The sequence below is a fragment of the Ambystoma mexicanum genome, chromosome 3p (assembly GCF_040938575.1).
Source record: "Ambystoma mexicanum isolate Mex_15411 chromosome 3p, UKY_AmexF1_1, whole genome shotgun sequence".
Classification (NCBI taxonomy): Eukaryota; Metazoa; Chordata; class Amphibia; order Caudata; family Ambystomatidae; genus Ambystoma; species Ambystoma mexicanum.
The window spans coordinates 889,146,904-889,172,836 of record NC_090925.1 but is presented as its reverse complement, the minus strand read 5'-3'; the positions used below and the strand labels follow the sequence as shown (position 1 = coordinate 889,172,836).

The window sequence follows — 25,933 nt, the reverse complement described above, 5'->3', positions numbered from 1 at the left end:
GTCATACCAAAAGAGGGAAAGTACAGGCCAGATGGCGGGGTTCGTATAGACCGATCTCTCTACTAAACGTAGATGCAAACATTTACGCACGCATCCTAGCCAGTAGACTGGTCCTCCCCCATTTGATCCACAATGACCAGGTTGGGGATGTTAAAGAAAGACCGGGCGCTGGCAATGTCCGCAAGACATTGGACCTGATGGCTGCAATTGATGCACACAACGTGGACCCCACACTGATCTCGGTGGATGCCGAAAAGGCCTTCGATCGGGTGGAGTGGCACTGCATGACACAAGTTCTGCATAAAGCGGGCCTAGGACCCAAATAGATCCGAGGGACACAAGCTCTGTATAACACTCGAGCCAGGGTCATAGTCAATGAAGTAGCATCATCCCAATTTAAACTAACCAGAGGAACTAGACAAGGGTGCCCTCTATTGCCCCTGGTCTTCATTGTAGTCATGGAGCCCCTAGCCCAAAATATTAGAAACACTAGGATAAAGGGCTTTGAGAAATGCAGAAAGGAGTATAAGCTAGCCCTGTTTGCAGACATCGTTCTGGTCTGTCACATATCCTGTACAATCCATCCCTGCTCTTATGAACAAGATAGAGGAATATGGAGCTCATTCAGGGTTCTGCATGAATCGTGATGAAACTTTGGCGCACCCCCTCACTGAAGTCGACCCACAATCGGTTGCAAATCCTGAGAATTGGGGCCTCAGGATTGCTCACCACGACATGCGTTACCTTGGAATCGCCATAACCAAACATTTGCATGACCTATATCAGGTTATTTATAACCAGAATTCAGCAGGAACTAGAAAACTGGGGGAAACTTAATCTCTCCTGGGCGGGTAGGTTAATTGCCATTAAAATTACCATCCTGCTGAGACTTCGCTTCCTCTTCCAATCCTTCCCCGTTGTGCTCCGGCACTTTCCTTGCCACAGCAAAAAGCGCCCTGCTGGCCCTCCTGTGGGAGAAAAAAAAGAAACCCAGAATCGCGTACAACACACTGATTCTCCCCAAGGGAAAGAAGGCCTGGCATTCCCAGACCTCCACGAATATTACAGGGCATCACAATTGCAAATCCTTGTAGACCATGTTCGAGAGTCCAAAAATAAACATTGGGTCCACCTGGAAAACTGCCTCTTCGCCCCAGTAACCCTGGGGGAATGGCTATGGGTCCCCCTCAAATCAATCCTGCATAAAGCATGAGAACAAATCCTAGAAGCGCTGTGGCCAATATGGAACAGAAAGAACCCCAGCATGGCAGGAGTCACATCCTAGCCCTCCCCTCAGTTGAATCTAGGCCCCACGGCCCCCCGATCCGAGACTCGATTATAGACCCAATCTGCTTCCAGCCGCAATACGAACAAGGCCTAATCAGGGCAGGCCAGATGTGGAAGACGGGATCTTCCTAACCAAGGAAGAACTGGAGAATGCACGACGAGTATCAAGCCACTTCCATACTTGCGGTTGAAGGGAGTCCTCACAGACCCAAAATGGCAAAGGCAGTTGCAACGCCCCCCTCACCCCCTTTGAAATTATACTTAACACCCACTCAGGCACGAAAGGTCTTATAACAAAGATATATTGAGCTCTCATAGACGGAGGCCACCTGCCGCCACCGCTAATGAAAGCAAAATAGGAAGCAGCTCTGGGATGGGTAGACAATCACGAGGGATGGGAAGCAATATATAGAGCAGTATGGAAATCATCCATTGCTGTACAATACAAAATGCACAACTGTAGAATCTTAACTCAGTGGCACTTAATCTCCCCCTCCCCCTCGAAGCCTGGCCAAAATGTATGCGGGCATCACCCCCTACTACTGGAGAGGATGCGCTCAAACTTGCACCTATTGGCACCAGTGGTGGGAATGCCCCCACATACAATCCTACTGGAAGGAAATCCTGGGTTGGATCCACCAGATAGAGGGTATTCCCAGGGAACTTTCTCCTCTCTTGCTTTTATTTGGGGTCGAACGAACAGAAGAACAATATCTGGTTCTCCCCCACATGCCTAGGAACCTGCTCCTGGGAATCTGCATAACAATAAAATGGAAAGCAAACACTCTCCCACCAAAACGACTGGCTGCATAAAGCGAAAGATCTATGAGATGGGAAGTCTCACTGCATTACTCATGTAATCCCACTCACATATTGATGCACAGTGGCTCCCCTTCTAAGAATTCTTTAGAGAAGCAAACACTAAGTCCTGACACTCTAGCACCCATTGAAAATCACAGTGCCCCAACCGCTATGGGTTGGTATGCAGCAGACTGTCATGGCACCTGTGCTTGCCGGGAAGTGTTCTGTCTCTATCAGCACCAAATTCTGCTCTCCCTTTCCTCATCTCGCATTGTGGTTAGGCTGGTTCTCCTATTGACATGCACTTAATGGTTAGATAGCCCTACAACCCGGACTGACTGTACCGGGGTGGGGGAAGGGTGAAGGTTTTTTTTTTTTGTTCTTTTTTATTGTTCTGAAAAATGTTAAAATCTTACCTTGTTGATCAAATGTAGAGTTGCCGAAGAGCATTGCAATGTACTTGTTATACTCCTGTTGATCACAATAAACATATGTTTAAAAAAAATGTAAACCAATATCATGCACAGCCTTATATAAGAAGGCAAGTAATGGAGGTGTAACGGGCACACGTGCTTCTACCCAAATATCCAATTCAAGGTACTATGCTGTTGGGGGTCAGAAATATATTATCAATATATTTTTATTGATGTAAGATGTCAGCCAACACGTGTTTCGACAACAAATACTAAATTATGCCTTGTATATAGCGTTCGTCATTTCCAAGGCAATCGTCGCTGAAGCTGAAAACAAATTCTACATAAACGTCTTGTATATAGCTGCTAATGCAGAGAAATTGTCCAAGATATAGTAATCCATACGATGATGATGGCGCCCGATACATGTGCGGCGAAGTTTCTATTATTTAAGTCTGGAGTCGGCAGCTCAAATGCCGCTCCGCCGTTAGGCACTAGATTTGATCAGAGGCCTTGTTTAGAGGGCATGATCCCTATTAAATGCAATTTCTCTGCATTAGCAGCTATATACAAGGCGTAATTTAGTATTTGTTGTTGAAACGTGTGTCGGCTGACATCTTGCATCAATAAAAATATATTGATAATATATTTGTTTGTTTGTTTAGAATTTATTATGCGCACTGGACCCTGGGGTATAAGGGCGCAGCAGGTAAGAAGATGTACAGCTTAGAACAAGGTTACAGGTTACATGGTCGTAGGTTACAAGTGTATTATACATGTGAAAGGTGACAATTGTATCAGACACGTAGGTAAAGGCAGTTGGTAACAAGTTCATACATTCATTTAACGTTTGATGTCGTCAGCCAATTGATCACATTTTGCCTGAATTTGGTGAACGATTGGTCTAGTCTCACAGTGGTGGGTAGTTCATTCCACAATTGCGCAGCTTTGACTGGGAAGCTGGCTCCTCCGATAGTGGCGAGTTTGAATCGGGGTACTTGAAGGCGATTGGTGTTGGCTAGTCGTGTTTGTCTTGTGGAATGTGTTCTCGTGAATCTTTCCTTAAGGTATTGTGGGGCTTTATTATAAAGTGATTTGTATGTGAGGGATGCCGTTTTGAGTTTAACTTTCTTGTGGGTGGAGAGCCATTTGTGTTTCCTTCTTGTTTCAGAAATGTGTTCTCTCTTAGGAATATTCAATGCTGCTCGGAGAGCATTGTTTTGCTGTATCTGGATTTTGTTGATGGTGGATTTAGTGGCTCCGATGTACAATGCGTTACAGTAGTCCAGTTTGGAGATAATTACGGCTCTAACTAGTATTAGGCAACTGTGCTGCGATAGAAATTGTTTTCCTGCTCTGATTAATTTGCATGTGTACGCTGTTGATTAGGCTGGGGTATTTACCTGCTTGGAGAATGATGAGGTGGAATCGAGGTAGATACCCAACGTTTTTACTACTTTGGCTACTTGTATGAGGTACTCATTGATGATGAAGGAAGAGTAGTTTGTACTTAGCTTATTGATGTGGGAAGTGGTACCTAGAATGAGAAGCTCAGTTTTATCATCGTTCAGGCATAGGCCATGGGTTGCCATCCATGCCTGAACGATGCTGTAGATTCTGTTCAACATTGCTGAGTCCTTTTCATAGTCCCCTGATAGTGGGAGGAGAATCTGGGTGTCATCAGCATAGTTAGTATACGTGATACCCAGATGGTCCAAGTCATAAACAGGGGCTTAGTGAAAATGTTGTATAGCGTTGGAGCCCTGTGGTACGCTGCAGGTGATGGGTATGGGGTCTGTGGCTGCTTACGGGGAGAAGACCCTCATAGTGCGGTCACTAAGGAATGATTGGATCCACACTATAGCCTCAGTGGAGAAGTGTACTGCTGTATCTAAGTGGTTACACAGGACTCTGCGATCCACTAGGTCAAATGCGGCAGATAGATCTAATAGGAGGAGTAGTGCTAGTTTTCCAGAATCTCGTAGTTTGTCTATTTGGGCTTTTAGGTCAATCAATGTGGTTTCTGTGCCGTGCAGTGGCCGGAAACCAGATTGACGTGAGCCTAGTAGTTGGTTTTGTTCCAGGAGGTTCTGTATTTGGATATATGCAACCTTATGCAGAATCTTCAGGAGGAATGGCACGGTACTAATCGGTCTATAATTAGTGGGTATAGCCGGGTCCAAGGTTTGCTTTTTAAGGAGAGGGAGCACCCAGGATTCCTTTAGGTTGCTCAGGATGGTGCCAGTGGTAAAGGAGGCATTAATCAGCTTTGTGATGAAAGGTGCTAAATCTCGCGCAGCATCTTTGATGAGTTGTGCTGGGCACTGATCTCCTTTGCAATTGTACGGTTTAAGGTCGAGTATTACTTTCTCCACCTCTATTATGGTGACTTTGGAGAAGTTGAAATGGGTGGATGGTTTAGGATTGGATGGCGTTTTAGTGGTAGGCAGCGTGGTGGTGGCTAGTGTCTCTCTTTTTTGTTCTATTTTCTTTTGGAGGTTTAGGATTTTGTTGGATAATGCATGCTGGATATCAGAGCACCATTTTTTTCCTTGGGGCAGTTGTCTGGAGGCGTTATGGGATTTTCCAATTCTCTAAGTATGGAGAACAATTCTTTTGTGCTCAAGTTATTGTTTAATTGTGTTATTGTAGGTTTCTTGTTTAGCTGAAATTATTTCTTTTTTATATTGAGAAGAGATGTTGGATAATTTCAGTTTATTTTCAGTGGGGTGCGCTTTCCAAGAGTTTTCCCATTTTCTTTTTTCTAGCCTGAGATTTTTTTAGGAGGGGGGTGAACCAGTTATTCAGGTGGCTCTGTGGTTTGCTGTTTCTAAGCTTTAGCGGAGCGATATCATCAACAGTTTTGGTCATAATTTTGTTAAATTCTTCCACTAAGTCGTAGGGATTTAGGATGTTAGGTAGAGCATTCAGAGTGGGCATAATGCTGGGGAGTAAGTTGTCTAGGGTCATATTTTTTTTGTTTCTGGTAAGTGCGGGTGGTGCATAAGGTTGTTGCAGTTTAGGAGTTATAGTGTCCAAAGAGAATATCAGGTGGTGATCTGTCCATATTTGAGGTGAGATAGTAAGGGTAGTTATTTTGCAGTTGTGGTCAGCAACCCAATCTAGAGTTCTTCCTTTGATGTGCGTGGGCTCATGCACTCTTTGGGTGTAACCCAGTTCGGTCAAGATGTTGGATGCTGCTATTGCTTGTGGGTCATTTATATCGTTGAAGCCAACATTAAGGTCGCCAAGTAATACTGACTGGGTGGTATCTTTCAGGTTTTCTGTGAGGATGGTAGATAGGTCTTCTATGAACATCTTGATGGGACCCGGAGGTCTGTATATCAAGTGGAGGTTGAATTTTTGAGAATTGGCTGTAGGTGTCTTCGTAGACATTATTTCACATGATTCAATGGCTGGTGACTGGGTGAGTCTCATGCCAAGCTTGGTTTTGGCGATGATGGCTAGTCCGCCGCCACGAGCTCCACATCTATCCGATCTGATGATAGTGTAGTTGTCAGGAACAGCTAGAGTTAATGCCGGGCCTTAGGCCTCATGCAGCCATGTTTCTGTTATGGCTAAGAAGTCGTAATCTTCAGTAGAGATGACTTCCGATATTTCTATGGCATCGGCGACTAGAGATCTAGCGTTTATTAGGGCTCCTTTGAGTTTGGGTATGGAGTTAGTTGGAAGGAGTGAGATAGGGATTGTTGGCACTATGAGGGTGATGGTTTTTTCTCTATTTGTTTGAAGGTTGTTATGCTTTTTGTAATTAAGAGAACTAGGTTTGTGGATAGGTTCAGTGGCCATTTTGGTTCGGTGGTTATTAGTTTCAAACTTGATAAGAGGATCAAAGATTCTAGGTAATCGTGCTCGAAGTCTTGCATTTCTCTCAGCTATATTACATTGTGTCATAGGTTGTTGTAGTTTAAGCTGAGGGTTTTTAAGGGGTGGTTGGTCCTGTGGCTGAGACATGTTCAGATTATAGAAGGTGATCAGGTTCAGGATGGTTCTAAGTAGAACGGTGTAAAATAGTGGCAAGTACATTGTATGGCGACCTGAGTGCAACTTTGCTAATGCCGGCAGGTAGGAAGCTATACTAGTACAGGCAAAAGTCGGTGACTAGTGGCTAAAGGAGATAAGCAAGCAGCCTAAATGTAGCTTTACTTAGTGCATGCAATTCTAAATACAATTCAGCTAGTGCACGCGGGAATGGGTAGTTTTACTTATACAGGAGTATGTAGGCAGGGGCTAATAACTGAGGAGATGTGTAGGCAATCTAAATGCAGTTTTGCTAGAACAGGCAGTCTCCATACAGTTTGCTAATGCAGGTGGCTTAAATGCAATTTGCTAGTACAGGCATCCTGAATGCAGTTTTGCTAGTGCAAACTAAGGAGGTATATAGGCAATCTGAATGCAATTTGCTAATGCAGGCAGCCTAGATGCCACTTTGCTAGTACAGGCAAGAATAGGTATGCAGGCAAGGGCTAATAACTAAGGAGGTATATAGGCAACCTAAATGACATTTGCTGGAACAAGCAACCTGTATGCAGTTGCTAATGCAGCAGCGGCTTAGATGCAATTTAGCTAGTATATGCGATGTATCAAAATAGATTATATGTATATTTCTGACTCCAACAGCATAGTACCTTGAACTCTATACAAAAAAAACTTTTGAATTTGATATTTGGGTATGAGCGCGTATGCCTGTTACACCTCAATTACTTACTGTTTCGAGGCTTGAATGGGTGCCCCTAATTTGCGACAGTGGCCACGCAGCTCAAACCCCCTTTCGAACTTCTGAAGTGGACATAGCGCACAACTTTAGGCCCTTTACCCATATCTATTTATTATATAAGAAGGCAGTACACTTTACAAAGTCTGTCCCTAGCCAGAACAGTGTGCACAGTGACCTTGGAGTCATGTCACAGATCCCAAAGCAGTTCTTTTCAGAATGCTTGAAGGCTTTTTAAGAGTTTGAACAAGGGTTGTCAAAGCCGAAAGTCAGTTTGCAAATGTTTTTAAAGTGATAGAGCAGTTGCAGAAAAGTTCTTAACCAACGCCCCTCCCAATCCAACCATTTTACAGGTAGTCCAGATGGGAATCCTCTTGACACCCTTGACTAGAAATCCACCGATCACAGTCAGGCAAGGGAGAAGTAGGATAATGACTTTGACCTTTGAACCCTGTGGAGGTGGGGAATGGGAACAGGTATGTTTACTCGCCCCCTGTACTCCAACCCAGTAACCGCTTTGGCAGCTCCTGAAATTGCTGGGCTCCTGTGCTCTGTGTCTTGGTTCCATTAAAAGAGATCCAAGTACCTCGGGTGCAGAGGTCCCTTTCACGTGAGGATTTTGGTTCTGGCTAGTCAGTCGTTCTGTACTATGGTGAGACAGTTCTGGGACTGGACAGCTGAACAACTCTCACATCACGCAGAAAGGACTCCCATGTTGCCAAAGATCTCTGAGGACTGTAAAGACGCAATGCTGGTGCAGATCTGTGGTGGCCACTTGAAGAGCATGGCAGAAGAAGGCTGAAAAAGGAAAGTCTTTCCAAACTCGTATCGGGGGTGTGGAGCAATTGCTGTGGCAGGAAGTACAGAATATTGTGTGCCAGATCACCAAGGAAATAGAGAGCAGAGGGAGAAGGGGAAAGTAAAGAGATGAGACCATAGGGAAAAAAAGTATGGCCGAAAGAACATATGGGAGAGCTGGTAGTGAAATGGGAGGAAGAGCGGTTGGAGGAGGGGAGGAAGAGCGAATGGAGGAGTGGGGGAGAGTGAATAGAGGAGTGGGAGAGGCTAGCAGAGATGGGGGAAGGGTAAGCAGAGGAAGCGAAGGGCAGTGAGGAGGAAAAGCGAGAATGGCTGTTGGAATGGTGATGGAAGCAGTAAGCGAGAGACCATCCACCGAACCTTCGTCAAAAGAGACCATATAGTGGGGGATGTATCTGCAATGATAGCCAAAGATCTTGGAGTCACGCATAGTGTGGTTACCCATTACCTCTGGGAGGGGAAGCCAGGCAATCTGTGGGGTAGTATAATATGTGCATTTACCTGATGCCCAACCCCCGTTGGAAGACATAAGGGTGCTGGTATAAGTGTCCCCAATGACTTTAACAACTTCCAAGAAAAATAAAACAAAAGACAAGAAAGAAGAGCTACGTACTGGAAGTATACAGGACTGTTTTTTTGTGAAAGTACGCCAAGGTGGCAGGCTTCAAGTAGGGTGAAGAGGGAAGAACAGAGTACCACGGGCGAAAGAAAGCCAGAGTGGTGATACTTAAGCCCATCCATTGGGGCATAGTCAAAACCTAATCCTTGTTTTGGTTGGTACAAAATAAATGGCAAAAGTAAACTTCTATATGCTTTGAACTTGTTTGTTAATCCGACAGCTGCGACAGTCAATACAATGGGCCTTTCACAATATGAGGCGGCTCCTTGGCATATGAGGCTTAATCATGAAATTGGGCCAGTCTCTTTGCGTGCCAAGTCCCTGGCTCGTATTGCAAAGGTGAAGCTGGAATTTGATGGAGATCCGTTGGGGATACAGTTTCTCGGCATATGACCTGTGTGAAATTGGGATAGAAAGGTTTGGTTGGCAATGACATGTTTGAAATGACAATGTGCTTAACTTCCACCCCCCCCGCCCCCAACCCAAGCCTACCCCAAAATTGCCACCTACCTTCTCAGACATCCGGCCCATGAAGTGTAAGTAAGTTGAGGCTTTCGCTGCACCTCCCTCCCCACCCGCGCCCACCCCCACCCCTCCTCTGGCTGACTCGCACCCAGACACAGCCCTGTCCCTGCCCTACTCTTCTATTTTTGATACGCTTGATGCTCTTGCCCCTGTCATGAGGATCCGTTTGAAGTCCAAAGCCAAGTGCAATTCTTGATATGACTCCGACCTAGCTACACTTAAACGTAAGTGTAGGGCAGCTGAGAGGAAATGGAGGCTTGTTCATCCTGTGACAAACTGGCTTATCCCCTGCTCCAAAGGCAATACCGACTGTGTCTGGGCCGAACTCTTTAAAATCTGCAAGGAGCTGGCCAACACTGCTGCTGTCTCTTGCCTCTCAGGCTCTTTGCAATGCCCTTGCCTCTTTATCTCAAAAACCCAGGACATCCTGTCCACCCTCTCCTCCCCTACCCCACCTCTCCTTTCTCTGTCTGCACTTGCTGAAACTCCTTCAACCACCCCCCACCCTCTTTCTCATCCTTTCCTCTTTTTTTCCCCTGATGAGGTCACTAGACAAGTCCGATCTATGAAAGCTTCGTCAAAACAGGTTCATCCCTGTTCCTCTAAAACCATCAAGGACCACATTAATACCCTCGCTTCGGCCCTTGCCGATTTTTGCAACCTCTCCTTTGCCTCAGGATCCTTCCCCCTCCCCTCTGAAGCACTCCCTTGTGCATCCTCTTCTCCAGAAACCCACAGCTGATCCTTCTTGCCCGGCTAACTATCGCCCAATTTCCATTACTCCCTTTCTTGGTAAACTCCTGGAAAAACTGACCATCACTCAGCTTAACCTTCATTCCGATTCTGTTGGCTCTCTCCATGACAGTCTGGCTTCAGAGCTGCCAGAAGCACGGAAACTGCTCTCCTGAACATCTGTGAAGATCTGCTCTCTACCATTCCCTCTGTGGGTGTACTCATCCTACATGATCTCTCTTCTGCCTTCGACACAGTCAACCATATCACCCTACTCAACCGTCTCAGTGATAACCTAGGGTATAACCAATCAGGCTCTGGCCTGGCTGACCTCTTTCCTCTCTGACCGACCCTGGCAGGTCCAACTTGGGTGCTTCCTATCATCTATCTCCCCCCTCCACCTGTGCTGTTCCCCAGAGGTCTAACCTCTCGCCCTGGCTTTTCAACCAGTACTTGGCAACTCTCGCCCACTGCATTGCCATTTTCAGCAAAAATTTCCAGTGCTATGCTGATGACACTCAACTCATTTTCAGACTACCCTCGGCCACCTCCTCTCCTTCTCTCATCTCTGATTGCCTAACTACCATTCTAGATTGATGTACCACCAACTATCTTTGTCTAAATGCTAACAAGACTGAGATCCTCCTCATCGGTACACCTTCACCATCCTTTCCCCTAACTCTCTGGCCGGCCTCCCTTGGCCCTTCTCCTACCCCTATCTGCGAGGCTAGGAACCTCTGGGTCATCTTTGACTCTGCACTTTCCTTCTCAGCCCACATCTCCGATGTCTCCACAAAGTCAAACTTCCTACTGCACCTCCTTTGAGTTACTCTGCCTTTCCTCTCCTTCCCCCAGAAACTTGTTGTCTCCCAGACTCTGGTTCTCTCCAGCTTGGACTATTGTAACAGCCTCTTTCTAAATCTTTCTGCCTCTACTCTCCGCCCTTTACAATTAATCCAGAACAGGACTGCAAAACTTGTCCTTGGCCTCAAGTCCTGGGATCGGATCTCTCCAGCTCTGAAATCCCTTCATTGACTCCCAGTGGCTGCAAGGATTACATTCAAAACCCTCTGCATTGTCCACAAGGCTTTCTGGGGCCTGGGTCCAAAATACCTTCAACTATCCATCTATAAATAACTCCCCTCTCCGGCTCTTCACTCCTCTACTTCTAACTCCCTTGGGGTCAGTCATTTTTCAAAGAAACAAGCTGGGGGTAGATCTGTCTTCGGCTGGGGCCTCCCTTTGGAACAGCCTCCCTGCCACTCTGAAACTTGAGGCGAACCATCTCTGATTCCGGAAGAACCTCAAGACCTTCCTCTTTGCTTCTGCCTATGCGCCCCCTCTCTCCCCTGCTGATCTGTTTCTCTCTCTGCATCATGCACCTGGCCACCCTCTGTCCTCCGTACCCAGGTACATGCTTGCCCTCCTGCACTGCCTCCGGGCCACCCCTTGCACTGGGCTCTGTATCTGTACCCATACAGTCCTCAAATCCCCAACCCCCCCCCTTTCTTTTCTTTCTGCACTTATCAAACATACCCTGTCTGCTGCCTTAAACACAGCACTTGCCACTTGCTGGCTGCACTACCACCGTTTATTGCCTTTATTATTTATTTTTTACGTATTATTTATCTGTTTCTCCTCTGCTCTGCACTTTCCACTTCTCCCACTTCCATGCACTTCTCCCCTTTCCCTTGCACTTGTGCATTCTCGATCTCACCTGGCCTAGTAAGATCATTGTTTTGTTCTCCCCTGTTCCCCCTCCCTTGCTGCGCTCTGAAACACTTGTGTACGAGTGCGATATAAATAAAATATCATATCCTATATATGAAGCTGGAGTGTGCTATTGATACAGGCATGAGATGTGTCTGGAGGAAATGTGAAAGTGCAATGAATGTTTTCCGAGGGGAAGTTGCTGTGATTTTCAGAGTGCATTTGTGCTCCATTTCTAAACTCTATGATGGTTTTTAATTTTGCTCACTTGCATTATATATAGTTTGCGTTCCACATCCACTTTTAATATCAGCTGGACAGTATCTCATGACGGCAGTGGGTGGCGGCGTATTGACACCATTGTTGTACAGCCCATATATTCTGTACAAATGCTCAATAAAATTCAAAATAAGTTCTGAAAACACAAAAATATGAAGGAATGTGTGATGAATCAGGGCGATTTGCATCTCCTTCCCAGAGGGGAGCCACCCCTTTGATTCTCAGGAGGATTTCATTTGCTGTCCATGCCAGGGCTTGCGCACCCAACATGCACAGAGTTTTCACTCCGGGTCCGTGCATGGATCTGTGAGCAAAGCCGAATGTGCTCTTCAAGTCAACTTTTTGGGCCTCGATGCTAGTTTGGCGGTATTCCAGCGATAAATCTCCTGAAATACCACCAAATTCAATTACTGTTACCGCCCCTTGGTCCCATGGAGTTACCAAGGCATGTCAAGTGGTGTGTAATTCCCAATTTTTCATGAGTCCATAGAACTCATTAGGGATTTTTGGTGGATTTACCGCCAGTGGAATTACCATGTGGTAAATCCACCAATTTTTGGAGGCAAATTGGAGGATTTGCCTCCAGCAACAAGCTGGCAGTGAATCCGCCACCTTTACTCAATCAATGGATTTACTGCACAATAGTTCCACCAGCGTTAAAAAATTATAATTTGGCGGTGCAGGAAAAGTGTCGGTAATGGAATTACTGCCACATTTTTCCTGCGCTGCCAAACTTGCAATGAAGCCCCTTGTCTTTTATACATAGGTGATCTTTCCGGGGGCAGATTTATTTCAGTGAGTTTATACAGTTTCCTGGTCCCAAATGTATGTCCTCTTCTCTTAACCACATGAAACCCATTTCTTCTTGGAATGTAACTTTCCTGATTTGCTCCTGATGGGGTCTGACCTCTAAGGCTGTCAGAGGGAGGACTAAGGAGCTCTGTGAGATTGTATATTTAGCACTTACAGGGCGGGTGGCTCCCCCTGGCACCAGAGTTCCCCAGTTTCCCTCATTTAGCATTGAAATGGGACTTCATCAAAAAGCCTATAATCTAAGAGTACTGCAATTCTTACAGTATTAACTTCCTTATGTAGTAAAGGAGTCTTTACTCTTTTGTGCAAGAAATTGTAACCACAGGCATTTTAATGCTGTTTTATTTGTTTTATTTCTTTAAGATGGCAGCACCACCACTTTCGCCATTTCCAAGTATTAAACAGCAACCAGTTTCACCTCGTCGGATCTCTCAGCAGCACTCTATTTATGTTTCACCACACAAGAATGGTTCATGCTTAACACCAAGGACAGCATTGCTTTACAAATTTAATGGGAGCCCTTCTAAAGTAAGATGTGTTTATGAATTTTTAAGAACTATTTTGCATTACAAAAGGGGTTCTCTTGGAAAGTTTCTGATTTTTGGACCGGTTTGTTGAAAAAGTGCTTGCTTTTTCAAAGTAACGGATAGATCCGTTATCACTTTCTTACTCCTCACTATTTACTTTGGTTTCCCATTTCACTGTACACACCTCACATATCCTTGAACAATATCTGAAATAGATTGAGTGCTAAAATGGGATAAAAAACTGAGAGCAAGCAAGTACACTTTCTGCAGTCTAGAATCTGTTTTAGATTTGCATGCTGTGCATTGCTCATCACACCTAGTGGTTGTTCTGCAGTAATGAAATGTTAGCTTGGGTATCGAGGTATTCCTGTAATAGGTACGATGCATGACCAGGGTCAGCTACCCATAATGCTCCTAGCAGTTAGTGCCCTCTTCAGCTTTTTACTGTCATTGTTTTTGGTCATGGAGATGATAAGCGGAAAGGACAAAGATCCTGAGTGTTCTCGATGCAGGGATTACATTGTTTTTGTTTTCTGGTATGCACTTATTAAAGAGAATGCACAAACATTTTTTGCTGTCAAGCTTTTCCTTGTCTTTAGTGTTTCAAACTCATGGACAAGAGTCAATTTAAGGTTGTCCCCTTTTGTAACCACTGGTACCCATGGATAGGCATTCCGTTTGTAACTCCAAGGCAATGCAAAGAAAGCGTGTGCCCAGTTATGTTGTTATTTGGCATTTATATAGCGCTCTATATATCATTGGTATGACCTCAAAGCGCTTGTGGGTTGAACGCCCTCGGGGGTCGTAGTCCAGATCAGTCGAGAGAGTAGGGTATTATAGGGTGCTTGGGTCTACTCAATATGTGAGCAGCTGATGCGATTGCTTGATGGTAGCTGCATCCTAACATTAGGTGTGGTGGTATTGAGAGATCAGTTTAATGTGTGCAGTCTGGCGGTTGGTCTCAGAGACTGCATTCTGGCGGCATTATGCCTGTGTTTGGATGCTTATATGTGCAGCTAGGCCCAAACATTTTTTCGTGGGGTTCTGCATCTGCGTCTGTCACAGGCTAACCTACACAATATACAGGGTGCTAGGAGAAATGCTACTAGGAGCCAGTACAAGAGCAAAAGAGCAAGTGGACTAGGTTTTGTCACTGGCAGATTCAAGGGAAGTCGACCCTTTTACTTGGGCGACGTGCTATCCTTCTCAGCACACCTCGCACAATTAGGGGTGCAGGTAGACACATGCCGCACCTATCTGGCTGTCATCGAAGCCTATAGAAACTCTGAAGAGGAGGTCTTTTCATCCTCCAACCTAATAAGACGTTTTGGGGGGCCTCACCAGACTCTACCCGGTGTGGTACCTCAATGTAGTTTTGGGCACCTTGACGCATAAACCATTTGAGCCAATGGCATCCGCAGACATCAGGCTGGTCACCCTAGGTGGGTCTTAAGTCTGCTTGAGGGGTAGAATTCCAGGCACTGGTGGCGTCGGAGCCCTATACTGCCTTTCATGGTCCTTACAACTCATCCTGCATTCTTACCTAAGGTAGTCTCCTCATTTCACCTCAACGAGGAGATGGTGCTACCTACTTTCTTTGCTGACCCCAAGGGCGAAGCGCAGAGGGGTACTGCACTGTCTGGATGTCAGGCGTGCTCTAAAATTCTACCTGGACAGAAGAAAGAGCTTCCGCAAATCAGAGGCGCACTGTCACCTTCGGTGGGTCAAGACCAGGCTATCAATCTTCCAAGGCCTCCATAGCAAGATGGATGTTTGCGGCCATCAAGGAGGCTTATGAGGGGCAGCACTAACCACTCCAGCAAATATGCATGCCCACGCTATCGGAGCCACGGCTGTGGCTTTCCAGAGGCACGTTCCGTGGCAGGTCATCAGTTGGGCGGCTACGTGCGCTAAGCCTTCCGCCTTTTGCAAGCACTACTGCTTGGATGCCAGCTCCAGGTCGGACGTGGAATTTGGTCAGGTAGTTTTAAGGAACTCGTTTTCTTAGGAGGGTGACCTCTCCACCCTGGGGCTACATTCATTTGTAATTGCCCATACAGTATGAAGGAAAGGGGACGGGACGTAGGAGTAAATATAAGTTACTCACAGTAGTGACTTAACATACTCCTAGTCCAAGGTCCCATTTCCACCATACGTCCCACCATCCTCCCCCTTAATAAAACTGGTGTCATTAGGCAATGGTAGTATTGTCGACGCGTCAAAGGGGACTGAGGAGTGGCGCCGGTGTGCGGAGTCAGGAGAACACATGCTCTCAGGGCTGCACCCCCGCACGCCTCTAAATTTAAAGGGGAAAAATATATTTTTTTCAGGTGAAAAAGGTTCTGGCTCCCGTCCCTAGCGAGGGATGCCTATATAGCATGGCGGAAAGGGTACTATGGACTAGGAGTAAGTTAGTCACTACGGTGAGTAACTTTTATAATTTTCTGCCCAGAGGTTGAGTCTAAGGTAGTGGATATGCCTTTTGTCAGAGAGGACCTTATCCGGGTCGAAACTGATGCAGCTCGTTCTCTGGGTATACTCCAGCTACCGCATCAGTTCTTTCCTTTCACTCCGGCAAGGTATATTTTTCACAGATGTCACACAACTACAGACCCTCCTATCGGTCTCAGTCATACTGTTCCAACACATACGCCGCCTCAGAGATATTTAAGGGGGAAGTCCCAGGACTAATGAAGGAACTCAATGCTGCCACGGTTTGTCTAACAGTGCAGACCAATCCTCCAAGCAGACCTGACCATGCTCTGGCCCTGCCCTTGACTTTAACACCCCACTGGGTGGGCGATTCTCTGATTTCGTCGAGCAGTGGTGATCCATCACCACGGACGAATGGGTGTAGTCTTTAATCCAGCATGGGGCGCACATTGGAATTCTTTGGCTACCTGTCTCTCCTCCCCCCCCACCCCCTTGTCAAAGGTCTAGAAGCATCTGCTGTTCTACATGAGGTCCAGTCCATACTTTCCAAAACAGCGGTCAAACACGTCCCGGTCCACCAGCAAGGCCAAGCTGTTTGTCCGAGATACTTTCTTGTCAAGAAGAAATCTAGCCGTCTCAGACATGTGCTTGACCTGTGCATCCTCAACAAATTCCTCAGGTCTCAAGCCTTACAGATGGTTACAGATACTTTCATAACCCAATTCTTCAACGCCGGTTCAAGGCTTTGCCCTTAGACCTCAAATCTCCTCCGAGTGTTTACCAAATGCCTTGCCCCGGATGCAGCTCGCCTCCATTGTTAGGGGACCCGCATTTACCCGTACCTTGACTGGTGGGTCAGGCCAGGTCTCTTTCCCTGGCTCTTCAACATGCTTGACTCCTTCTCAGCATGTTCATGGGAACTCATCTGGACACGCTGTCCTGTGTCGCTGCCACATCAGAGAAGTAAAGTACAACCTGAAATACCCATTAGGGATGATGTCGTCCTGCATTCCCCTGATCCAGCACTGCAGGTTTCGCAGAAGGCACCTCCAGGACTTTCTCGATGACCGCTGGAAGCAAGGCTCTTTGGAGTACAGGATTCTTCTGACGCGTCCCTTCCTCGATGCACTATGCTTGTGGATGTTTCGCTACAATCTCCCCCAGAGCGCACCCTTTCCACCACCAGACCATCAGGTCAAAGTCACCACCAACTTCTCTACAGGGCGGAGGAGCACACACAGGAAGTTTCCATGTCTGAGGTCTCTGGGCACATGAAGGTAAAAGGCTTCACATCAGTGTCCTGGAATTGCTTGGTGTGTTCTGGGCCCTCAAATCCTTGTCTGCAGCTTCGGGGCTGAGTGATACGGTGTTAAACGACAACACGACCACCATGCTTTACATTTGCAAACAAGGCGCCTCCTGCTCCACTGTTTTGTCGATGGAAGCACAGGCCTTGTGGACAGGGGCTCTAGCCTACAAAATAGTTCTTTCCATTCCACTTACCAGGGATGCACAACACCTTGGCAGATTCCCACAGTTGCGAACTGCGATCCTGCCACAAGTTGGAACTTCTACAAAGTCAAGTTCACTGCATCTTCCTCAGGTGGGGGAACTGCAGCCTTCGATCTCTTTGCTACTGGGGCAAACAGGAAGTCCGTGGCCTTTGCCAGCAGGTTCCGTCATGAAGGCAGCTTGGTGGGTGCCCTCACTTTCCCTTGGGACAGGATGTTTCTTTGTGTTTCTCCCAATCCCTCTCATCCCTCGGGTACTCAACATTTTCAGACCGCATCAGCCCAGACTGGTCTTGGTGGAGACAATTCCGTCTCTCAGATCTCCTTCGTCTCTCGTCGGCTCGCCCCATCAAACTGCCTGACATTTTACATCTCTTGCACTGAGTTTCGAAAAGTCAATGTTTCCGCTATTTGTGACTTTTGGCCATTCTGGTATGGGCAGCACTCTTTCCAAATCCTCTATTTCAATGTGGCTGTCCACACACATATTGTACTGTCATCGACTGGCTAACGGGCCTCTTCCTGGCAGGCATAAGGCTCACTCTGAGGGCTGTTGCTGCTACTACAGCATTTCTCTCTGGTGTTCCCCTAATAGAGACTTGAACAGCTGCCACTTGGAGATCGGTACATACCTTCACAAGGTTATGCTGTGTCAACAGGAATTCCACAGAGGAGTCCAGGTTCGGCCAAGCAGTGCTGCACAATCTGTTTGTGAGAGGGGAGTTTTCTGAGGTGAGCTTTTTCTTGATTTGATCTGCAGTTTATAAAGCGCAACGTAGGCGCGAAGGCATCTTGGTGCTAAAGGACAAAACTGGGAGTCAACAGGTAGACCGAACATCCGAACAAATGTTTTAAGAGCTCTTCTAAAAAGAAGATGGTCCTCAATAATTCTAAAAGGAGGAGGGAGGGAATTCCACAGTCTGGTGGCCACAATAGAGAAAGCCTGGCCCTCAATTCGAATATACCGAGCCCTAGGAACAGCAACTAAGCTCAGCTGGGATGACCGTAGTGTACGGGCAGGGCCATATCGAACACATTTCTGTTGAAGATACCCTGCTCCCTTGCCGTATTATGCCCAGTGGACAAGGCAGATCGATTTAAAAGATATCTGCTTGTTAACCGGGAGCCAGTGAAGGCAGCAAAGAATGAGAGTAACATGGCCATAATGGGGAGCAGAGGGGGCCGCCCTAGTAGCCGTGTTTTGGAGGACCTGAAGTCAGTGAATCAAATAAGCTGGTTGCTCCAAATGCATGACATTGCAGAAATCCAGAGTAGACCGCACTAAGGGAGGACCTTCCTCAAGATGTTTTGCTGCAAGTGGCCCTATTGACATACTGCCCCAATCTGCTTATCAGCGGAGGGAGTGGCTGATCTTTAACCATTGTAACGGGGACAGGAAAGGAACCAAGAGGAGGGCCCGAACACAGGGTTCCAAAGAGCATTTGTAGAGGGAGGGCCTACCATCAACATCTCCTTTTTTCTACCTTTCAGCGCAAGCCAATTGCAACTCATCCATTTCCCCACGGCTGCCATACGAGGAGAGACCTAAAACGAGATGCCGTTTCCTCAGAGGAGAAGTCGGGGTGCACAATGATTAGAGTGTCCTCATCGTAGGAATAACAAAGGAAGCCATGGGAAGAGATGAGTTTGGCCAGAGGCTGAATGTAGACGTTGAACAAAATAGGTGAGATGGCAGACCTGAAGGGAGGGAGGGAAAGGAAAGATGCCTTCAGGTGAGCTTTATCTTCGCCCATGTAGTTTTGTATGTACTGCTTTATAATCTATTAAAACATTGTATGAATCTTTAAAAGATACAAATGGTGGAGGACAGGAGTTACAGGTAAGTAACTTATTCCTTTCCCTACCTGGCCAAATAGTTCATTCTTGCACGAGCTCTGAAGCTAGTGTAGCCCCATCTGTATTCCACTTGTTAATTGTTATACAGCTTGGACTTTTCCCTTGGCTTTAAAGGTCCCAGATCGCACGTTTATCGGATGGTTCCTGCTCAGGCAGGGCTCTTTCTCCAGAGGACCCTGCTATCAGCTTACAGATGAAGCTTTTCCAATCCCAGATGCCTGGGTTCTGGAATCTGTTTTTTTACAATTTGTTTCTTTATAGGTCTACATCATCTTGGTACCAGAGGCTTGGTTGCCTGAGAATTTGCTCTAGCTGCTGTTACAATCAATGGTCTGTTTCAGAGAAACACGTCGGACCTTTTACAGGTCTTGAAAATGGTGCCATGACATTTCTTGCAGTGGGTCTTAAAGAAAACTTGTTTAGCTGAGATCCCTTACAGCAACTATGGCTGTAGTTGACAGTAGCCGCAGGCACTTCCATAAAATGCTGGGGTACTCATTCGGACAATCTGATGGTGAGCAGTCTGTGGTCCACAGGGACGAGAAAGGACATTGATCTCCTGGTGATGCGAGTCATCTGGCTACCCTGGTTTCTTTCCTTCAATCCATGCAAGGGAAGTGTGCTGTGATTCTGATGGAAAACACTATTGCTATGCATTACTTCAACAAAAGAGGTGTTATGGGATTGCTACCTTTGTGCAGGGAAGCAATGCAACTGTGGCTGTGAGCTCTGCAGAATGAGGTCTCCCCGTTGGCTTCCCATCTGGATGGGACGGAGAATGTTGTCTCGGAAAACCTGAGCAGACATTTCTCAGTCCCCCACAGTTGGAAACTGTTGTGGAGCTCTGGATGTGATCACATCTCCCGAGACCTCTCGGGATGGACCTCGCCATGTCTAATGTCAACTGAAGGTATGAGTTCTGATCCAGAAAACTTCCCAACCCCTTCCCTCCCCACCCCCCCAGAAGGCTCTAGAGACATATTGATTGTAGATGCACCTTCGATCTTGTATATGCACTTCCTGATTGGTGTTATCTTGCTGGTCCTCAATAGACTCATGATGTTTGGATTTACCTGCCTTCTGATCCTCCTGATTGGGCCTAGTGGATGGTTTACCTAGAACATTTGGACATGACCCTCTCCTTATCCCTTCCCAGCAAGAGTGGGCATGTCCCCCAAATCCCCATCCATCCCCCCTCCCCTGACCCCTCTTTTTCAGGACAGGGTACTTCATCCAAGGCTGAGTACTCTCAACATTCATGCTTGGCTGTTGAGCGGCTGTAGTACAATAAATGGGACCTGTGATTTTCTTCTTTCTACAAGGAGGCTGGTTACCAAGTCTACGCCAGCATGCAAAGGGTCTCAATCCTTTTTGACTTGTCTGACTTGTTCTGGATTTCTTGCTGTCTTTGGCACATGAGGGGCCTTTAGCTTGGTACTGTTAAGGAACACGTGCCCACTGTTTTAGTCTTTAATTCAGACTCCAGAACAGGAATCCGTGCAGGAAAGGTTCCATTATGTACAATACTCATAAGTCCCATCCCCGTTACTCCATCCTTGTTGGTGTCCCCCAACGATGGAGGAAAGGAGACTACGAGTGCTCTGGTCACTACAGTGAGTCACTTTAATACTGTTGCGAATTGAAGAGGTACACAAGATATACATTGAGGTGTAAAGTCAGGACCTCAATAAAAGGGAAATGAAGAAGGCCCCCTGACTGAACCTGTAAAGCAGCTCAGGAGGTCAACCTTTTAGTGGAAGCTCTGTGACAAATGTTCCCCTTGTTGAGGCAAAGCTGGCACCACTACATGGGCTTAACGTGATAACCAGATGAAGGGGTCTACAGTATTCTAGGGCAAGAAGCAGAATCGACAGACCGAGGAACCAAGAAGGAAGCTGTTGGGAGGAATTTTCAAAACCCGACCTGGGAAAGGGTTTGAAGAGGCCAATCTAGATGGTAAACTAGGTACTAGACACTTTATCTAGCCAAACTCGCAAGTAGCTTGGGAAGAGCTTTGAGGCAGACTTGAAGAGATTTGGGGTTGGTGTGCAAACACTGTTAACACAGCAATAGTGTGAGGAGTCAAAGAGTACGAGTCAGACACAATAGCATGATTTTGTGGCTATAAACTTTTACTAACAAAAGGATTGGATACATGCCTATCTTTCCCTACAGCTATGAGGGGTTTCCCTGCCTCAATAAAACTAACAAAGGGAATAGTCAGGATGTCAATGTAAAGTCTTCTGTCGTGTGTCCAAAACTCTAATCTGTCCCTCACACTTTAAACATAAAAAGATGTGACGGGGATAACCTTCTTTAGCCACACTCTTAGGACTTTAGCCTAGCAGATCAAACACAAAGTTCCAATGTGACAAAACAAAGTATACATTCTCCAGCATGGGGTCTGGCATGGATTCACATGCTCATGAATATTCCCCGTCGTCAGGCTGGGAATCCTCGGTAAAGAAAAAACCAGTATCAGTTTCGTTTCTGATCTGTCTTTCGTAGTAATAACCAATCACTGGTCTCTGCGTCATACTGACCACAGCCAATGACTGCCCTCTACCTAAGCACCGCCTCTGGCAGCCATCTTCAGATTTTTACCGCACGTTCATGTGTTGGGATCCTCGTGCTATTGCTCTCGAGCGTTAGTGCTTTTTTTCGCGCTTTTTCACAAAAAACTTCGATTCTTTCGGTCAAAAGAGCCTCAAGCTCCACCGATCCTACATCCGATCGGGGACCCGTGTCGGATTCATCTGTGCCCCTCAAGGGTGAAGATTTCGTCGAGCTACACTTCGGAGGACTCCAGAAGCTTCTCAGGCCCGGTCTCGGAGATGGCCCAGGAGAAGGGCAGCTCGACGCCCGGAAAGCTGTTCAGGGTCTGCCCTGGATGCCAGCTGCAGAACGTCTTCAAGGAGGACGAACACTCTTTCTGCCTTTACTGCCTTCATGAGGACAAGACGCACGTGGAGAAGGACTGTGCGTTTTGCGGCAACATGTCGGAACGGACCATGAAGGACCGCCATCAACGTCTCGCCAACTGGCTGGAGGGTAAGAGCCCGTCTGGCGAGAAGAAGAAGAAATCCGAGCGGTCTTCTAAGACCTTTGAGGGCGCCCCGGCGACGGGGGCCCAACATAAGGCCAAGCACCGCGAGTCCGCTGGCACCGGGAGCGCCGAACGGTCGGGCTCTACGGGCGCCAGGCAGGGCGCACCCTCCCCGGCACCATCAACCACGAGCCAACGCTCTGGGTCGGGTAAGAGGAAGGCCGAGCACCCGGCGAAGCTCCTGGAGAGGCCCCGGTCGAGCTCTAAGGCAGAGGAGGAGCGTGGCAGTGCCCCCTCCCTCAAGGATAAGGCGGTGAGCGCACCTAAGGTGGTGAAGGCCTTGATCCATCCGACCAAGCCCTCTATCGAAACGGTCGCGGCGGCCCTGGCTCAGCCTGTGGTGGCTGCACCAGTGGTGGCGACCTCAGGGCCCAGAATCTCCCTGCCTCCTCGGAGGGAGTCTTCCTTTGTGCCCATCAATAGGACCCCCGTGAAACCCTCCGTGGGGAAGAAGGGGGGGCAGGGCGTCGTCGTAGAGTCGGCCTCAACCTCAGAGGAGGAGCTGATCGAGGTCTTAAGCCACGGCCTAGGCGTGGAAGAAGGCCAGCCCGTCGGAATGGACCCCGACGCAGGTGACGACGACTACATCGTCGAGGATACCGACGGGGCCCCTGCTCGCCCGTCGGATTCCCCTCTGCCAGCGCCGCAAGACAACTCGGCGGCCATTTTGTTGGCCATACAGTCCTTATGCTCCGAGATAAGGACGAGGCTACCGTTACCGACGGAGGAACCTCTCCCGTCGGGGGATCCAGAACCGGGACCTTCTGGTGTTCCCCCTACCAAGAAAAGAAGGATCCATCCACCACCTCCTTTTCAACCGTCGCGCCCCTTCCAGCCCTCCTCCCCGTCCACCCGAGGGGATGATACGGGGACTGACACGGCAGCGACGGGTACGGACGACGAGGCATACGACGAGGATTTTCCGTCGTCGCCTCCCACCAGGGCCTCTCCGCCCGACGAGATCGGATCTTTCCACTCCATGATCTCCAGGGCTTCCGAGCTTTTCCAACTCTGCCCTGAGGAGAAGAAAAAGGAAGGCTTCCTTTATCAGCGGCGCGAGGCCAAGAGGAAGACGGTCCTCGCAGTGCCTCTGTTGGACGACATTTGGGATGAGGGCCTTTCCCTCCTCAAGAACCCTTCCACGACGCCAGCTAGAAGAGACCGGTACGAGAAAAAGTACCGGGTCCCGGACACGGCCCCCCTATGCCTCCGGGCGCAGCCTACCCCGGACTCCGTCGTCTCCGCGGCAGCCAGGAAGAAAGCGGGGGAGGGGTGCGGCCTCCACATCGACTTCCCCGCCGGACGGCGAGGGAAAGAAATTGGATACTATGGGACGTAGAGTCATCTCGTCGGCAGCGACGACGATTAAAGCGGCCAACGCCTTGGCTATCGTGGCCCGCTACGACAGGGAGCTCTGGTACAAGATAGCTCCCCTGCTGGATTTTCTGCCGGACGACAAGAGGGCGGAGGCCCTTGAGATCCTGCAGGAAGGTGGCCTCGGACCACGCCATCACCGTGGCGACGGACATCGCCGACACTGGGTTCCGCCAGCTGGGCAACGGCGTTTGCCTTCGACGTCGTGGATGGCTCAAAGCTACGGACTTCCGGCAGGACGTCCAGACCAGAGTCCTGGACATGCCCTTCGACGGGAACAACCTGTTTGGGAAGACAGTGGACGATTCCCTTCAGGCCATCAAGGCGGATACTGAGACGGCCCGGGCCCTTGGAGTCCTGCAACGACGGACGCCCTTTCGGAGCGGCGGAGGCAAGGGCGCCTCCAAAGGTTCCGGCGGCGGTTTCGCTTCCTACCGTCAAGCGGCCCGCTCGTCGTCGCAAGAGGCCTACAGAGGACGAGGCAAGTCTAGCGGACCCCGCCGTCGTCGCCAAGGAGGTCAAGGCGGCAAGGCCGCGTCCAAGCAGGATTGAACCGGCCGTGGGGTCGGGCCCCCACCGAAGCACCCCGGTGGGAGGCCGGCTGGCGGGCTTCGTCAGCGTGTGGGAGTCCATCTCCACCGACCGTTGGGTGCTGGACGCCCTGGCCCGGGGCCACGCGCTCGAGTTTCAAAGAAGGTGCCCGCGCGTCCCCCCCGTGGCCAGGAAAGAACTTCACGTCCCTCAACTTCTCCTGGAGGTAAAGGCGATGCTCAGAAAGGGCGCCATCGAACTCGTCCCAAAGAGGCTTCGGGGCTCCGGAGTCTACTCGAGATACTTCCTCGTGAGGAAGAAGACGGGAGGATGACGCCCCATCCTAGACCTGCGACGTCTGAACAAGTTCATCAAGGCGCAGAAGTTCCGGATGGTCACCCTCCAGCACGTCCTGGGTCAGCTGGAGGAAGGAGACTTCCTATCGTCGTTGGATTTGGAGGATGCCTACTTCCACATTCCCATCCTCGCACCGGTGGCGGCGCAGCTGCGCCGCGAGGGGATTCACGTCTACCCCTACCTGGACGACTGGCTCATCCGCGCCAAGACGAGGGAGCTCGCCGTGGTCCACACGGCAAGGGCCGTCCAACTCCTCACGGACCTGGGATTCTCCGTGAACTACGCCAAATCCCACCTGGTGCCCGCGCAAGTCGCACTGTTTCTGGGAGCGAGGCTCGACAGAGTGTCCCTTCTGGCCTCCCCGTCGGAGGAGAGGACCAGGACCATCTTGGGCGAGGTGCAACGGATGTTGGTGGCCGACGCGGCCAAAGTGAGGTCCATCAAGTCCCTCCTCGGGATGATGTCTTCCTGCATCTACCTCATTCCCATGTGCAGGCTCCGGATGCGCCCGTTGCAAGAATTCCTGGATGCGCGCTGGATCCAGACGACGGGCAGCTTCGAGGAAAGGATCAAGCTCAACGAGAGTTTCCGACGAGCGATACGGTGGTGGGGCACCCGCGCGCATCTGACGGCGGGCATGGACTTCCAGACCCCAGCCCACCAGGAGACTGTGACCACGGATGCCTCCCTGGAAGGGTGGGGAGCGCACACCGAAAATCTGCACGCAAGGGGACTCTGGCTCCCGACGGAGAAGTCCCTGCATATCGACGTCCTGGAGCTCCGTGCAGTGTTTTGGGCCCTCAGGTCCTTCCTTCCGTCCCTCAAGGGCAAGGTGGTGAGGATCTTCACCGACAACACCACCACCATGTTTTACATCAGGAAACAGGGCGGAACCAGGTCCCCAGCGCTGTCCAAGGAGGCGCAGGACCTGTGGCATTGGGCCGTCGCCCAAGGGATTTTTCTGGTGCCGTTTCATCTGGCAGGGATAAAAAACACCATCGCCGACTCACTCAGCAGGGAGCTGCGCTCGTGCCACGAGTGGGAACTACGGCAGGATCTGGTGGATCGCCTCTTCCGACGGTGGGGCACACCCCAGATCGACCTGTTCGCGACGGCGACGAACACCAAGTGCCGGAGGTTCGCCAGCAGGTTTCCCCAGACGAGGAGCATGGGCGATGCTTTCTCGTTCCCCTGGGAGGGCCTGTTCCTCTACGCGTTCCCTCCCTTGCCTCTGCTAATCCGGCTCGTCAACCAGCTCAAGAGGTCACGGTGCAGGATGATCCTCGTCGCACCTGCGTGGCCGAGGCAGATATGGTTCCCGGACCTTCTGGACTTGTCAGCGTCCCCGCCGATCAAGCTGCCGGCGGACGCGGATCTACTCTCCAGGGAAGGAGGCGCCATCCTCCACCACGACCCGAAGTCGCTGAACTTGCAGGCCTGGCTCCTGCAGCGCTAGAGTTTGGAGGATACGACATACCGGCCGATTGCAGAGAGGTTCTTGCAA

At 49.0% G+C, this 25,933-nt stretch overlaps 1 protein-coding gene across 3 annotated transcripts in view; it reads left to right on the top strand.

The window, feature by feature from the left end:
• RBL1 (RB transcriptional corepressor like 1) overlaps positions 1-25,933 on the top strand; it is a 1,112,731-nt gene that overhangs the window by 1,048,666 nt on the left and 38,132 nt on the right. For all 3 annotated transcript variants that reach the window (XM_069652118.1, XM_069652119.1, XM_069652120.1), the window contains one exon: positions 13,097-13,261. In XM_069652118.1, the coding sequence (XP_069508219.1) occupies positions 13,097-13,261 (165 nt within the window). The remainder of the gene's footprint in view (positions 1-13,096; positions 13,262-25,933) is intronic.